The sequence below is a fragment of the Gopherus evgoodei genome, chromosome 2, assembly GCF_007399415.2.
Source record: "Gopherus evgoodei ecotype Sinaloan lineage chromosome 2, rGopEvg1_v1.p, whole genome shotgun sequence".
Taxonomy (NCBI): domain Eukaryota; kingdom Metazoa; phylum Chordata; order Testudines; family Testudinidae; genus Gopherus; species Gopherus evgoodei.
In genome coordinates this window covers 273,027,260-273,044,959 of record NC_044323.1, presented here as the reverse complement: position 1 = coordinate 273,044,959, position 17,700 = coordinate 273,027,260, and the positions used below count along the sequence as shown (strand labels likewise).

Sequence of the window (17,700 nt, the reverse complement as noted above, 5' to 3'; positions counted from 1 at the left end):
GTTCCCTCTAATTTTTCCCCACACATGTACGGAATGAATTTTGTTCTGTGCACCAATATGAAGGTGCTCTGTGACACATCACCTTCATACTGGTGCACAGAACAAAAATTCATGTGGTGAGGAGGAGGGATTTGGCATGTTGGAGGGGGCTCAGGCAGAAAGTTGGGATTCAGGGGTGTGAGGGCTCCTGCGGGGGGTGTGGGCTCTGGGGCGGGGCCAGGGAATGAGAGGCTTGGAGAGCAGGAGGGTACTCCAGGGCTACAATGGGGAGAGAGGACCCCCCCCCAACTCTCTCTTCCCCACAGCAGCACCTGGGCTGGGAGAGAGAGGCGCCTCTCCCCATCATGGCAGCAGCACCTGGGCTGGGGCTACGGGATAGGTGCCCCTCCCCTGACCACAGCAGATCTAGGTCGGGGTTAAGTTGGGGAGGGGAGAGGCGTCCTGGCAGGTCAGGGCCAGGGCTGGGTTTGGGCTGTCCCTCCTCCAGCAGGGCTGGGGCGGGGCATTCTCATAGGCCCCAGGGCTGGAGCACCCACAGAGAAAAAGTAGTGGGTGCTGCTCAGCCTCACCCACTGGCAGCCAAGTTCCCCCTGCCCCCCCAACACCTCTCACCTGCCAGCGGCCCCACTGACCAACTCCTCCTCCTCCCTCCCAGTGCCTCCTGCGAACAGCTGTTTTGCAGCGTGTAGGAACGGAAGCTCTGAGAGAAGCAGGGACGGGGCACGCTCGGGGGAAGAGGAAGGAAAAGGCTGAGCGGAAGTGGGGTGGGAGTGGAGACCTCAGGGAAATGGGGTGTGGTTGAGCACCCCCCAGCTAGAGGGGAAGTCGTGTTGGGCTAGGTTGGGGTTGGGGGAGAGGCGCCCCTACCCCAGCGTGGCAGGTCACAGTGGGTGGGTTCCCTGAGCACTCGTGCGGCGCTAAATAGGCTGCTGTACAGCCACACAGCTTACAGGGAACTTAGACTGCTACCCCAGGGGTGGGGTGGCGGTGGGCCGCCCAACCCCACTGCATCACAGCCCAGGGCCCTTACAATGGCAGAGTGGTCTGCTACTGGATCAGCAGGAAATCCACCCACAACACACTGACCATATTTCCGTCATCACCACAGCCAGACAGTAGTCTAGCTCCCCAGGCTGCTTCCTACTCACCCCCTCGGTCGTTCTCAGTCTCCCCAGGATACTCTGCCAAGGGTAGCAGTAGCAGCTCCTCAGCGTCGAGAGTGGCAGGGCTCTCTAGAAGCTCAGGCTGGTCGTCAGGGCAGCAGCAATTTTCTTTGGCATCCCACTCCATCAGTGGGGAAACAGCATCTGTTTCCTTCCACAGCTCCCTCTCAATTGAGCTGCTGGGATGGCCTTTTATGCTTCCTCTTCCTGTCCCGCCCCTCTGCTTCTGGCTTGCGGGGCATGGCCGCCTGGTTCCACCCACCAGGTGGCTTGCGGTGTCCCCTCCTTGTCTGCATCTGAGGGAGGCCATGCCTCCTTGCTACAAGCAAAGCAGATAATGTTTTAATGGCTTCTTTATATTTTGTTGCTAATGGGTTAAACTTTGGAGGACTTCAGTTTTAAAGCAGTTGAGTAAATACACCGCTACCTCGATATAACGCCACCCGATGTAACATGAATTTGGATATAACGCAGTAAAGCAGTGCTCCGGGCGGGGATGCGCACTCTAGTGGATCAAAGCAAGTTTGATATAACATGGTTTCACCTATAACGCGGTAAGATTTTTTGGCTCCCAAGGACAGCGTTATATCAGGGTAGAGGTGTACTGCTTTTTTGTACAAGACTTTATTCTGCTACATCTGCAACCTGCTATGATGTACTCATGGATTACCATAATTCTTTATTGTTTTCAGTAAAATGGCAAAGAAATACTGTTTCCTTAATAGTTTGTATACTTGATGTTGCTGTTTAAGTACTTGTAAGTGTAGGGTCATGGGAAAAATGAAGCCATATTTTCAGCATTCATGTTCATGTATAGTGTTTATTCATATCCTAGAAGCATATTTAAAACAATGTTAAACTGAGTAATTTGTTACAGAAAGTTAAAATGGGAGGTATGGTTCCTAACTCTGTCATTCGGGGGAGCTGGAAAGTGAATGTATATTATTCTCTGTCAATCAGTCCACGCTTGGTAAATTAGAACGTAAATCATTATTTCTTGACTTATAATTTTTGTCTATAACTGTGGGGGTTTATTTTTAAACAGCCATGTCTGGTTTATAGAGGGCAATTCAAGCCATGAAAAGATTGCTGTATGGTATTAATCCTCCAATAAATTCCTTTTATAATGAATCACCCATTTGATTTGGACCACTATATATCTCCGCAATAAAAGGAACAAAATAAAGACTGATTTTTATTAAAATGTTAGGCTCTATTGATCTTAATAGTCTCCCTTTCTCGTTACATAATAATAACCTTTTCCTGTCTGTGAATCCACTGGAATTTAAAATGTAACCACAATCTCACCACGATTCCTCAGAACTGAACAAATTATTTGACGTACTGGAAAGGAATCCCCTGCCAATAATTAGAGACAGAAAATGTTCACATTCCCAGATTTACATTAAAATGAGTTAAAACAAAAAAACCCCAAATGTAAAGCTAATATTAAAGTTGACTTGTTAATTTTTATTTTCTTTTGATAGTGACTTGCCATAATTACTAAATTAAGCTATGAGTGAATTAAGGAATTATTTTCATTCTGTATTTGCTTTTTTAATTCTCACCCCAAGTCCTGCAAAGACTTAAGGATTTGAGTAACTTTATACATGTGAGTAGTCCAATTGAACTCACTGGTACCATTCATGTGACCGATTCTTTGCGGGAATCCTACCTTTTAAAAGCACTTCAACTACAATACAGGAAAATTGATCATGTTAACACGTGGGATTTTGGAGTTTCTGTAATCAGATGCTTGCATTTTCTTCTAATGTTCTATGATGAGAAGATTTCAAGCAAACTAGTCTAGTTTACTGTTTCTAATGTTCTCAGTCCTACTGCTGATACTGTTCTCAGTATACCTTAGTTTATTTTTTTAGCCAAGGCACAGGTGGGGAAGGCTGAGTAAGCATCAAGTTTGACGCCTGGATGATCCTTAGCCTTTCTTCCTTCCAAGTAAGATACAGTAAATTGAGTTTAATACAGTTTGTAGTTTACTCTGGATGGTGGATAGGGATTGGGTTCAGATGAAAAGAAAGTAATGATTTTAAATGAGGTCAAGTCTACTTTGTGTGGACTTTAAATTTCACGGCCCTCTTACTAGAGTGGGAGTTTGCTTTGATAGCTATAGTCAAAACTATTCTTCTGCCCAATGTTGTGCAACACATTATGAACTGACTTTCTGCCTGGCTGCAGCCCTCCATCCCCACAATGACTGGATTTCATTGGCAGTGAGATTTTAAATGCTTTAGATACTTTTGAGATGAAAGGTGATGAATAATTTAAAATATACTTTATGGTGTGATGTTGCACACCCAATCTTCAACATGCAAGATTTAAAAAAAAAAAAAATCTGTAAAAGATTTACCCTGGAAAAGTTTTCTTGATCTTCAGAGTTTAGCATTCTTTTACAATATTTTTTAAAGGTATGTAAAACCACAATCAAGAAAACTCTCAAACTTGACCATAAAAATTCCAGTATTTATGGGCAACAGGATGCAGATGGCATAGTGTTAATGATGGGATAGTTATAGCTAGGTACTACTGGAGAACTGATTCTTAACTATGGTTTTCTGTGCTTTTGTGAGTTAAAGCCAGAACTCCAGCATTCAATACAGTATGTGGCTGTGGTCCCCAACCTTTTCGTCTGGTGCCTGCCAGATGAAGTACCGTGGCGGCGGTGGAGCACCGGCTGAAGTGCTGCCGAATTTCTGTGGCATTTCGGCGGCGACGCCTCTTGATGACGTCACTTGCCGCTGACAAGTGACGTCATCGAGAGCTGTCGCCGCCGAAACGCTGCAGAAATTTGGCGGCATTTCAGCGGATGCTCCACCGCCGGCCAGGTCACGGGCGCATTTGGATGCCTCCTGCGGGCGCTGCATTGGGGACCCCTGATATGTGGTGTGAAAAGCATAGAAAGTATAACAATTTGTATCCAGCAACCAAAGCAGAGAAAAGGACTGCACCTCTACCCCAATATAATGCCACCCGGTATAACACGAATTCGGATATAATATGGTAAAGCAGTGCTCCGGGGAGGGGAGGGGCGCTGCATACTCTGGCGGATCAAAGCAAGTTTGATATAACGTAGTTTCACCTACAATGCGGTAAGATTTTTTGGCTCCTGAGGACAGCGTTATATCGGGGTAGAGGTGTACCAGATTAAAAACCTATTTCACTCCCAGAAATGTAGGGCTGGAAGGGACCTTGAGAAGTCATCAAGCCCCCTGTGCTGAGGCAGAACCAAATAGACCGTCCCTTATTGTTTTGTCCAACCTGTTCTTAAATGCCTCCAAAGATGGGGATTCTGTGACCTCCCTTGGAAGTCTATTCCAAAGATTACCTTTAGAGTTAAAGATTTTCTTACTAGCTAACCTAAATCTCCATTGCTGCAAGTTAAGCCTATACATCTTGTCCTGTCTTCAGTGAACATGGAAAACAGTTGATTGTTGTCATGATCACAACAGTCCTTAACATACTTGAAAATTGTTATCAGGTTTCCCCCCTCAGGCTCCTTTTCTCAAGGCTAACCATGCCCATTTTTTTTAACCTTTCCTGATAAGTCACATTTTCTAAACCTTTTATCATTTTTGTTGCTCTTCTATGGATCTTGCTAATTTGTCCATGTCTTTCCTTAAAGTGTGGCACCCAGAATTGGCCACAGTATTCCAGCTGAGGCCTCACTAGTGCTAATAAGAGAGGGGCTGTCAAGATTCCCTCCCTATTCTGAACTTTAGGGTACAGATGTGGGGACCCGCATGAAAAAAACCCTAAGTTTATTTTTACTAGCTTATTTTTACCAGTATGCTGCCACCACCAAGCGTTAACCAAATATTTAGGGAGAGCCACTTGGAACTCTGCCTTTCCCCAGATATTTCCCAAGTCCCTAACCCCCCTTTCCTTGGCAGGCTTGAGAATAGTCCTCTCACCACTTAATCCTGGTGAACACAGATCCAAACCCTTGAATCTTAAAACAATGAAAAATCAATCAGGTTCTTAAAAGAAGAATTGTAATTAAAAGGTGAAAGGAGTACCTCTGCAAGATTAGAATGAAAGATAATCTCACAGACAATCAGATTCAAAACAGAGATGGTTTCCCTCTGGGCAAAATTTTAAAGTTACTCAAAGAACCCAAATTTATCCTCCCTCTTATTTGCAAAAGAACTCACAAACAAGAAAATAAAAGTAATGTGATACATTCCTTCTCTAAATACTCAGTACCCTATGGGAGTGGGATGGCTCCTTCTTTCTCTGTCTCTGGCAAAAGCACACACACAGCACAGCCAAAAGACTTTTCCCTCCTTCCAGATTTTTACAGTTTCTTGTCCCCTTATTGGTCCTTCTGGTCAGGTATCAGCTAGGTTATGTGAGCTTCTTAACCCTTTACAGATGAAAGAGGAATTAACCCTTAACTGTATGTTTAGGACAGGGGCAGTTATCTGCTGTGTTTTACATATGACACTCAAGTTAATATACCCAAGAATGATGTTAGTCCAGTGTTTCTCAAATTGGGGTTGCTTCTTGTGTAGGGAAAGCCGCTGGCGGGCCGGGCCGGTTTGTTTACCTGCCCCATCTGCAGGTCTGGCTGATCGCGGCTCCCACTGGCTGCGGTTTGCTGCTCCAGGCCAAGGGGAGCTGCAGGAAGCAGCGCGGGCTGAGGGACTTACTGGCCACTGATTCCAGCAGCTCCTATTGGCCTGCAGCGGCGAACCACGGCCAGTGGGAGCTGCAATTGGCCAGACCTGCAGACACAGCAGGTAAACAAACTGGCCCGGCTTGCCAGGGGCTTTCCCTACACAAGCAGCGACCCCAGTTTGAGAAACGCTGGGGGAGGGATAGCTCAGTAGTTTGGCCTGCTAAACCCAGGCTGGTGAGTTAAATCCTTGAGGGGGCCACTTAGGGATCTGGGGCAAAATCAGTACTTAGTCCTGCTAGTGAAGGCAAGGGGCTGGACTCGATGACCCTTCAGAGTCCCTTCCATCTCTATGAGATAGGTATATCTCAATTTATTAATTTTAATTTATTTATTTATTTTTTAAGTTAAAACACTGTTAGCCTTTTTTGCAGTTGCATCACAATCATTGACTCATATTTAATTTGTGATCCACTGTAACCTCTAGATCCTTTTCAGCAGTACTACCACCCTACCAGTTATTTTACATTTCGTAGTTGCGCATTTGATTTTTCCTTCCATCCTGTGTGAAGTACTTTGCACTTGTCTTTATTGAATTTCATCTTGTTGATTTCAGACCAATTGTCCATCAACACCTCCCTGCTTGTTGTCATCCACATATTTTATACGCATACTCTCCAGTCTATTATCCAAGTCATTAATGAAAACATTGTTGGTTCCCCACTAGAAAAGTCCTCTCAGTTTTACGGTGAACCATTGATAACTACTCTTTGATTAGGTTCTTTCAGCCACTTTTGCACCCACTGTAGGAGCAAGAGAGAGCCTGGAGCACTGGGCCTGGTGTAAGATCTGAGGTCTGAACCAGAGGCTGTGAACCAAAGTTAGGCCATGTATTAAAGATGTTTACAAGTTCATTGCCCAATATATGACCTTGGCAAAAGTATTGCTAGCATTGCTAAAACACAGGCATTCCTAAGACGCAACAGATATTGGGTATGTGTGAGAACACATTCCACAATATTAGCTCAGGGAGATCCTCACCTAATACTAAATAAGAGGATGTTTTGCCCAAGACACCCGAGCATGAATCAAAGGGAGGTAACAAGCAGATGTCATGAAACACAGGAGGTGGTATGTAAATTGTTTTTCTTAATCTATACATTTTGGGGTACTTTGCCTTAACCCTTTGTGCAGCCAAGGGGACAACAGAAATTCCTGCTACTGACTGAACTGTTCCTTGCTACTGGGCACTCGTGTTAATGTACTTGTAACCATGGAACTGCGACACTAGTACTGTGCCTTAAGGGCAATAAACCTGGCCGATTGCCTTCATCACTGAACCATGTTGGTGGTCGTTCTTTATGAATAACATTGAGGTCTGTTGAATTAACAAGCTGCATTCTATGCTTCTGTTAATAACACTGGCGTTCCAGAGAGAGAAACACTGAGCAGCTGTAACAGCTCAAAGCAGCATCTGCACAGTGTTATCACAGCAACGACATTCCAGCTTTCAGCACCATATAATAATTTAATCTGAACCACATTTCTGTAGTTAGCTATGAGAATGTCATGTTGGACTATGTCAAAAGCCTTACTAAAATCAAGATATATCATGTCTACTGCTTTCCCCCATCCACTCAACCAGTAACCCTGTCAAAGAAGGAAATAAGGTTGGTTTGGCATGATTTGTTCTTGACAAATCCATGCTGGCTATTCCTGATACTCTATTTTTAATCTTCAAAATGCTTACAAATTGATTGTTTAATAATTTGTTCAAGTATCTTTCCAGGTATCAAAGTTAGGCTGACTGATCTATAATTCCCCAAATCCTTTTTGTTTCCTTTTTAAAAGATAGGTACTATGTTTGCTCTTCTCCAGTCCTCCGGGACCTCACCCTACCACCATGAATTCTCAAAGATACCGATGTTGCTTCAGCTAGTTCCTTAAGTACCCAAAAATGAATTTCATCAATCCATGCAGACTTGAATACATCTAATTAATGTTCTTTAACCTGTTCTTTCCCTATTTTGTCTTGAGTTCCTTCTCTTTGTTGTTAATAGTAATTCTGCTAATTTTTAGTGAAGTCTGAAGCAAAATAGATGTTAAACACCTCAGCTTTCTTAATGTCATCAGTTATTAGCTCTCCTTCCCTGCCAAGCAGGAGACCTACACCAGTGGTTCTCAACCAGGGTTACATGTATCCCTGGAGGTAGGCAGAGATCTTCCAGGGGATACATCAGCTCATCTAGATATTTGCCTATTTTTACAACAAGCTACATAAAAAGGACTAGCAAAGTCAGTACAAACTAAAATTTCATACAGACAAAATGAGAAAATAAGCAATTTTTCAGTAATAGTGTGCTGTGACACTTTTGTACTTTTATGTCTGATTTTGTAAGCAAGTAGGTTTTTATGTGAGGTGAAACTTGGGGTACGCAAGACATATCAGACTCCTGAAAGGGGTACAGTTGTCTGGAAAGATTGAAATCCACTGACCTACACTATCCTTTCTTTCTCTTGCTCCTAATGTCTTTAAAGAACCTCTTCCTATTGCCTTATGTCTAATGCTACATGTAACTCATTTTGTGATTTAGCCTTTCTGAGATAGTCGCTACGTGCCTGTCCTATTTTTTTTATTCCTCTTTAGCAATTTGTCCATGTTTCCACTTTTTGTAGGATTTCTTTTTAATTTTCAGATAGTTAAAGATCTCTTGATTGGAGCCATATTGGCCTCTACCTATCTTTTCTTCTCATTGGGATAGATTTCAGTTGTGCCTTTAATATTGTTTCCTTGAGAAACTCAGCTCTCTTGAACAGTTTTTTCCCTTAGATTTTCTTCCCATGGGAGCTTATGTAGCAGTTTGGAGGTTAATGTCTGCTTTTTTCCATTGTTCTTGTCCATTGTCCTTATTTTGCTGCTCTCATGCCTTCCTTTCCTTAGATTCACAAACTCTATCATGATCACTTTCACCCAAATTTCCTTCCACCTTCAGATTTGCAACCGATTCCTCCCTGTTGGTTAGAATTAGATTTTTAAATCAGGTTTCTGAGAGCACTGTATACATTTCAGGTGCTATTTTGGAAAATCTTGGCCTAAATTAGATTTCTACCAGGATATTTAGTAATATTTAATATTGAGTGAATTTATTTTCAAAATGCTGTGCACCCTGTAACTCTCATTAAAGTCACTGGGAACAGTTAAGTGCTTAAGCAGTTTGAAAAATGTGACTTATTTAGATGCTTAAATATTAGTTTGGAGACCAACTGTAGGTTCCTGCTTTTGAAAATCCTGACCTTAAAAACATACTTTACACATGATTCAACGTATTGACCTTAGATATTCACTTATGCCAGTAAGTGGGTTGTCAGATTATTTTTTACATAACATATGTTCAGATTCTTTTAAAAATAGACATTTTTTGTTTGTATTTTGCATACTTATTAGTAAATGTTTATAAGCCTGATTTTTCCAAGAAGCAGTATTGTTATTCGATACTTCTCAATTTGTTATATGTCTAAATTTCTCTATGTTTAATGCTAAGCATATCAAGAATGATATAAATCACTACTATAACAAGAGCCAAAGCAATCAGAGAGTATAATCTTAAAAGTTGCACTGATACCATATTTGAATGGGCATTTTAAGAGTTGGAATGGGTTTTACTTTCTTTCAGGAGAAATCTCAACTATTTTTCCAATGCTTATGCTGCTGCAGTCAGTGCTGTGGACCCAGATGCTGGAAATGGAGAACTCTGCATTAAGGTTCCTTCGGAGCTGTGGAAACACGTTGATGGTAAAGTGTAGAGACCATATTGATACTTAAATTAAGGTACTGCAGATTTGATAGCCAGGGCATTTTGTATTGAAAGACATTAGATTTAAGTAAACATAAATAATATATTAAATTCTATAGATTTAATTAGAATGATTCTTTCCCCTTCCCCACGAGTCCCCTCCTCCCTCCCAACACCTTTTTGGAAAGAATAAAAAGCCGAGGTCCACAAAGGGACTTTGGTGTTGCAGCGTTCAGTGCCACAACACCTAATTATAACTGGACCAACAACGCAATCTGCAGAGCCTGAGTTAGCCTCTACAATGAATGGGAAGAGAAAGCTGCCTGAGAATGGGATTCACAGAAGCTAGTGTGCTAGGCAGGGAGCCTCTTAAGCTAGCTAGTGGGAGGTGCTGTCCCCTCATGGAGTTGGACAACTTAGTATGGGCTACAGGGGAGATGTGTATCTGCTTGCAATTCACAACCAGGAGACCCTCTACTGATGTCAGATGGCTTAGGCTTTTTTTTGTTTTTTTAAAGTGTAACAAAGGAAGGAAAGGAGAAGTTGATAAGAGTGAATATAAATAAGAATTTAGCAATTGTAAAAAAAAAAAAAAAAAAAATTGATAAGGGAAACAAAAGGACATAAGGAGAAATCTATGGCCGTCAGGGATAAGGACAACAAAAAGGAGTTTTAAAATATATTGGGAACAAAAAGAATCCTGACAGGGCCCACTACTAGATAGAAATGGTAGGATTATCAATAATAATGTGGAAAAGGCAGAACTGTTCAATAAATATTTTTCTTCTGTATATGTGGAAAAACATGATATAGTCTCATCATATGGTGATAACACTCTTTCCATTCCACCCTCATCTCTAGAGAATGTTAAATAGACGCTACTAAACATAGACATTTTTAAATCAGCAGGACCATGTGTTTTAAAAGAGCTAGCTGAGGAGCTCACTGGACTATTAATGTTGGTTTTCAATATGTCTTGGAGCACTGGGGAAGTTCCGGAAGACTGGAAGAAATATAATTTTGTTCCAATTTAAAAAAGGGTAAAAAAGGGATGACCGAGGTAATCATAGGTCTGTCAGCCTGACATCCATCCCAGGCAAGATAATAGAGCAGCTGACATAGGACTCGATTAATAAAGAATTAAAGGAGGGTAATGTAATTAATGCAAATATACATGGGTTTCTGTAAAATAGATCCCATCAACCTAACTTACTATTTTATTTATTAGATTACAAGTTGGTTAAGTATATTATGTCAACACTGTTACCTTTATTAGACTTCTGTAGAGCTTGGTACCTTATGACATTTTGATTAAAAGACTAGAATGATATAAAATTAACATGACTCTCATTAAATGGATTAAAAACTGGCTACCTAATAGGTCTCAAAATATAACTGTAAATGGGAAATCATTGAGTGGGTGTGTTTCAAGTAGGATCTCGCATGGGATCAGTTCTTGGCCCTGTGCTATTTAATATTTTTATCAATGACCTGGAAGAAAACGTAAAACCATCACGGAGAAAATTTGCAGATGACACAAAAATTGAGAGAGTGGTAGATAACGAAGAGGAGAGGTCATTGACTGAGTGATCTGGATCACTTGGTGAACTGGGCACAGGCAAACAAAATGCATTTTAATATGGCTAAAGTAAATGTGTACATCTAGGAAAAAAGACTGTAGGCCATGCTTAAAGAATGGGGGACTATCCGGGGAAGCAGTGACTCTGGGAAAGATTTGGGGCTCGTGGTGGATAATCAGCTGAACATGAGCTTCCAATGTGATGCCATGGGCAAAAGAGCTAATATGATCCTGTGATGCATAAACAGGGGAATCTGGAATAGGAATAAGATTATTTTATCTCTGTATTTGGCACTGTTGCAACTGCAGCTGGAATACTGTGCCCACTCCTGGTGCCTGCGATTTAAGAAGGGTGTTGATAAATTGGAGACAATTCAGAGAAGACCCATAAGAATTAGTAAGAGATTAAAAAACATGCCTTCTATTGATAGAATTAAAGTGTTCGATCTATTTAGCTTAACAAAGAGAAGGTTAAGGGATTACTTGACTAGAGTCTGTAAGTATCTACTTGGGGAACAAATATTTAATAATGGAGTCTTCAGTCTAGAAGAAAAAGGTCTAACACAATCCAATGGCTGGAAGTTGAAGCTAGACAAATTGAAACAGGAAATAAGGCATAAATTTTTAACAGGGAGGGTAATTAACCATTGGAACAATTTACCCCGGATTGCAGTGGATTCTTCATCACTGACCATTTTTAAATCCTGATGGGATGTTTTTTTAAAAGATCTGCTCTAGGAATTATTTTGGAGAAGTTCTATGGCACATATTATACAGGAGGTTAGACAAGATGATCACAATGATCCCTTCTGGCCTTGGAATCTATGAATTTAGGTGCCTAAGCTGTTTTTTTCTGAAACTGAGTTAAGCACCTGCTTTGCTTAATGCATAATGAAAGGAAGAGGAGGAAGAGATGGTGGTGATGCCCACCTTTATAACTTTTAGCCCAGTGGTTAGAAACTCACCTGGGATGTGGAAGACCCAGGTTGAAGTCTCCCCTGTGCCTGAGGTGATAGAGGATTTGAACAGGGGTCTCCAATACATCTCAGGCGAGTGCTCTAACCACCGAGCTATGAGATGTTCTGTTAAAGCTGTTCTGCTTTGGATAAATAATCTCTGGAGCAGGGGGACTAGTACCTGGGTCTCCCACCTCCCAAGTGGATGCCCTAAACACCAGGCATTAGAATCATATTCTCTCTCTTTCTACCTCTACTTTTTGTGGATATGGACCACACATCACTCACAAGAGCTTCTTTTAAAAATAGCCCTTTTGCCTTAAATGCACAGGCTTTTGGAGTAATGCTTTACCTGTCAATGTCAGTCTTCTGAAGCTATCCATTTTCACTAGGATAATTTGAAAGGGCATTATGACCTATGGCTTCGAGCTTTCCTTGTGATAGTTAAGAAAATGGTTCAGTTACCCCTCTCTAGTGAGTTCTATATTTTAAGTCTGTTGGTGAAAGCCTAATATCTTGCCTGTTAAAATTATTTTTGTAAACTAAATCAAGGTATATGGGAGCCAATTAGGCATATTTTGGTAAGGATATGTGTATTTTCATATCTTCATCTATTTTTAAAGTTACATTTCTCTTTTGACTGTCACATTTTATTTTTGTGTGTGGGTGGTCTGATACATATTGTGAAGGAGAAATGTAGATTTATGTGTAGACTGGAATAACTGTGCTGGAACAATTAACTATTGTCACAGAGAATCAAAAGAGCATCAGTATAACAGTTAATTTATATTTTCTGGGATATATTTACATCAGTCTTTCCTAGATTAAGCTTCTGCAATGATGGTGTCCTTTAATAGTTGGCACTTATTGTATTTACTAGTAGTATATTGGGAAGAAGTATGTTATACATGGTACCAGTAGCAGCTTTTCATTTCAGCCCACTGTTTTGGCAATTTGAGAGCAACTATGTGTACAATACATTTCAACTATACCCACAAAAACTAAAATAATACTAGCTCCATCCCAAACATCTCATTTCTCAGGGTTAGATAACTAAATCTGTCCTAAAAATACCTTCAACTAGCCTTAATAGAGTAAATATTTATATACATTTATAAAGTTCCTAGCACTATTGTATCTATTACAAAGTTTAGACATTCACATTGTCATTAAGGGAAACCCCATTTCACAATATTTTTCTTCCTCTCCTTCTTTTCTGTTATGTGGGATAGTTTGTTAATATTTTGTGCAGGTTTTAGGCTGCCATGTCACCCAGTTGATAAGAAACTGTTTTGAAATAGTTATATCTCTCATTCTTTAGCCAGAAAACTATTGCTGCACAATATTTATCTTACCAGTGGAATGCTGAATGGATTTTCTTTCTAAATGAAAGATTCAGGAAATGACAGAAACATGTATTTAAGAACACACAGCCCTAGAGTAATGAATTAGTTCCCCTGTAACTGCTGTTTAAATTACTATGCAAGTTATTAGCATCATTATTTATTGATTAAAGCTACACGCCCCACTCCAGGAAGCAGTCAGGAATAACTACTGAACATATAAAGATTTGTGCATTCCTTTTCATTTTCATATTGCCTACAACACTGTCAATAATGTACTCCAACTAAGATGTTGCTCACAGTGGATGTTTCATCAAGTTGGGTTACATAATCCTTTGTGGTATCTGTTGGAGATGGAAATGAAACATTATGGAGTGTTGGAGTGCACTGATGGCAACTTTCTAGGCCAGCAGTTCTCAAACTTTAGCAACCCGAGGACCCCCATTTTGATTTAAAATTTTTCACAAAGCCCCCAAGCCCCTGCCCAGCACTGCACCCACCCAGGCACCGCACCCATTCCAGCCCTTCCCCCAAGGCCCCATCCCCGCTCCACACGTGTTCCTCCTCTTCCCCGCCTCTTTTTGCTCCCTCTACTGAGCCTCCTTTTCCCTCCCAGCACCTCCTGGATGCTGTCGAACAGCTGTTCTCCGTCGTGCAGGAGGTGCTGGGAGGGAGGGGAAGGAGTTGAGTTGATCAGTGGGGCCCATGAACTCCCTGGAGTACCCTTACGGACCCCGAGGGGATCTGCAGACCTCAGTTTGAGAAACATTGTTCTAGGCAATGTGGAGGTGCAGTGAAATGCACAAGTCTTCCTCTTTACCTTCATATAGCCATGTTTTTAGGATTCTTGGTGGATGGGATGTTTCCTGACGCAGCTTTAACGGTCTAAACATACTTTTGTTTTCTAATATGAATGACATTTAATCCTAGTTATCTAAGCATGTTCCAAAGGAAAGGTGAATAAGGAAGTAAAAATGTGCCAAACTCAGGCAATCAGTCAAATATATACTTTTTTGCTTGCAAACAGTCTACTCTGTGAGGGTGTTTTAACCAGGGACAGGGTGGTTAGTGCTCTCAAGCACCACATTTTCAAGCGCTCGATGTCTGCCACTAATTTGATGTGGCTATGAGCAGGTCATTTAATTTCTCTGTGCCTCATTTATAAGATAGTTAAATTGTTTGCCTGCCCCACAGCTGTTTTTTTAGGTATAGTATTTATAAAACATTATTCAATCTTTGCATAAAAGGTGCCATATAAATGTCAAGTATTTCAAGAGACAATTGTTAATTTGAATTCAGTTCTGTTAAATATATAAGATAGTTTAAGGTTCTGCACTTCCAATGAGTTCTCCTATCAATTTTTGTGATTTTACAACCACATTTTCCTGTTAATGTATGAAAGATCCATACTAACATGGAAAACTGTGCATTTTGCTATCAAATGCACAAAACTTAATTAGAAAGAAATATTTTAATTCCTCCATTTCAGTTATACTGTTTTAGGTGTTACTTATCAGATTTTGGAAAAAATGTTTACAGATATTATTTTTAAGTTGATAGTGTCACTTTGAAGCTTAATTGCCGCAGATATATTGAGACTGTGGTGGAATCTAGTGGACAAATCAGTTGAACTTCATTTCTGAGCAGTCAGTCTTCATGCAAAGAAGGATAGCAATAAGTTCACACACAGGATTCTGGGAAACTAAACAAAAGCAAAGACACTTAGCAGTTGCCTACAAAGTTCTAACTGTAGTAGGATATTTTAAGAAATATAGTGCAAATGAGAAAGGGGATAAAATGTGGATATTACATGTAATTTTTGTGGGAAACATTTTCAGCAAGCTGAGAAAACAGATCAGAAGTTACAGTGCAAGTGTAAAGATCAGGGCTTTGGAGTGGAGCCCAGAACTGGGTTGCAGGTTTTTGCCTGGAGCTGGAGCACAGCTCCAAAGCCCTGGTAAAGATGTTTTAGTGTTGGGACGTTGAAAGGTGAAAAGGAACCACAAGTGAAGGTTTTCATTAATATAAAATTTTTAATATAGAAAATAGTTTGATATCTTGATGGTACATTACAATATTTAAGCTTTAAATGGCCCAGTTGTGTGAGTTGCTGAATGTTCTCCACTTCCCTTGAAGTTAATGAGAGTTGAGGGCACACAGTACCTTGCAAGATTGAACCCTGTGAATGTTTCCTGTAAAATAAATGTTATATGAATTGCTTTCATACACACACTAAACACACGGTTGCTTTCTTACTGCTGTAGAGTTAAAAGTCCTAAAGGTGCACATAAATTTCTCTCTGGACCAGCCAAAGGGAGGCCTTCATTTTGTGGTGCCTAATGTAGAAGGTAGCATGGCAGAGAGAGGGGCCCATGTCTTTTCTTGTGGATATCAGAATTCTACAAGGTAAGAATCTTAATCCTCAAATGTTATATTGCATAACGGAGCTTGAGTATTTTACTGAATCTCAGCATATTGGAAATACTTGTAGTAATAATTCCGTGGTTTTCTAATTTAGTTTCTTGTGGAAAATGTCAGTTGTTTAATCTCAAACTTCTGTTTGGAGTTAATTCAACAAAGTCTTGCACAAAATGAACCACTGGAGATTTCTAAAGTCTACATGGCATAATTTAATGGGAAACAGTAGCAAAGAAGCTTCCACTGCTGGGAGACTTGTGTAAAGTTGGTGCATAGTGAGAGCTATAGAGTGGGGTTGCCTGCATACCAAGTACCAAAGTATTTAGGAATATATATAGCCTGGAATTGGAGCGGAAAAACTATCATAAAAAAGAAAAGTATGTAGTGTTTTCTTATTCTTTTCTTTTTTAACATCCTAATCTTTTTCCTAGATTTTGGTTTCCTTGTGTTGATTCATACTCTGAACTGTGCACATGGAAACTAGAATATACAGTAGATGCTGCAATGGTGGCTGTTTCAAATGGAGATTTGGTGGAAACAATATATACCCATGATATGAGAAAGAAGACCTTTCATTACATGCTGAGTATTCCAACTGCGGCTTCTAACATCTCTCTGGCTATAGGACCCTTTGAAATCCTTGTTGATCCATACATGCATGAGGTAATAATCTTCAGAGGACTCTCCTTTTTAGAGAACTGGTAACTTTATTTCATTTTAGTGCCTTTAGCTAGATCCAGCAAGTATCAGTCCAAGAAAGATAGATGATTAGCATACCAGTCTCTGCTAGTACAATTATGGGATGATACTGATCTAATGTTACCTTTATAAATCCTGGTAGTGTTTTGTATCTTTGAAATAAAACTCTAGGTAGAAGTCAGGGGACTAGATTAGTTGGAATTGGTAAAAGGATACCTTTTCCAATAGGTTTAAATACAAGCCAGTGTTCATAGTGACTGCAGGTTGTTACCACATAGTTCAGTGGCTTATGTAAATAAATTGGTAGCAAGAGTCTCTTGGTGGCCGGTTATGTTGTCCATGTTCACAAAATGAGCCATTATGATTTATACTCTTGTCTATATTCTCAGAGAGACTGAAGATGAACTAGGCAGGCAAATTAAACTACCTTTTCACCCCAGGAAGTGGCCCATCCATGTCGCTCTTGGTTGGAGTTCAAGCATGGTGAGGGTATTGTTGGTAAACCGACACTACTGATGTCTGTGCTGTATTTGATCTATGGAAAAACTGAAGACTTTAATCTCCAGTGCTGACAGTTTGGTATCTTTCACAGGAATGAATTAACTTTTCAAAAAATGTGGTGGGAAATATAATATCTATTATAAAAATTAGTGGAAGTGATCTGAAAAATCCAGTGATAAAGAAACAGAAATGGCATTTCTGCAGTGTTTTAATGATTTGGCGGCTACTAATGAGATTGATCCAAGGACGCTTGTGGCTGATGTTACTCCACAGAAATCAATGGTGTTAGACCTGTCATAATTCTTAAAAATTAGGTCCATCATTACCAATTACCTGTGAACACAGTTCAACATGGTCACTGATGGATTTAAAAAAAAAGTTATGCCTTTGAATGGTAGACATCCTTTGTAATGCTTCCCAATCTCCTGGTCCAAAATAGTCTCTGTATATTGACGTGTAGTGCACACTGGTGAATGGGCTCACTTTAAAAGTTTAGTACTGCATACCTGTGTACCTTGACTCATTAAACAGTACCTTTCAAATAAATTATTTTTCTGTTGCAGCTCTCACAATTAAGACTGGCATCACTGTGTCCTTTCCTTCCATGATACCTG

The 17,700-nt window shown here is 40.5% G+C and overlaps 1 protein-coding gene across 4 annotated transcripts in view; it reads left to right on the top strand.

Annotated features, from left to right (window-relative positions):
* Positions 1–17,700, top strand: part of TAF2 (TATA-box binding protein associated factor 2) — a 112,481-nt gene that overhangs the window by 11,125 nt on the left and 83,656 nt on the right. For 2 of the 4 annotated variants that reach the window (XM_030553746.1, XM_030553747.1), the window contains exons 4-6: positions 9,471–9,589; positions 15,733–15,874; positions 16,318–16,549. In XM_030553746.1, the coding sequence (XP_030409606.1) occupies positions 9,471–9,589; positions 15,733–15,874; positions 16,318–16,549 (493 nt within the window). Of the gene's footprint in view, positions 1–6,990; positions 7,141–9,470; positions 9,626–15,732; positions 15,875–16,317; positions 16,550–17,700 lie in introns of those variants that run through there. The other 2 variants (XM_030553748.1, XM_030553749.1) reach the window with 2 other exon arrangements.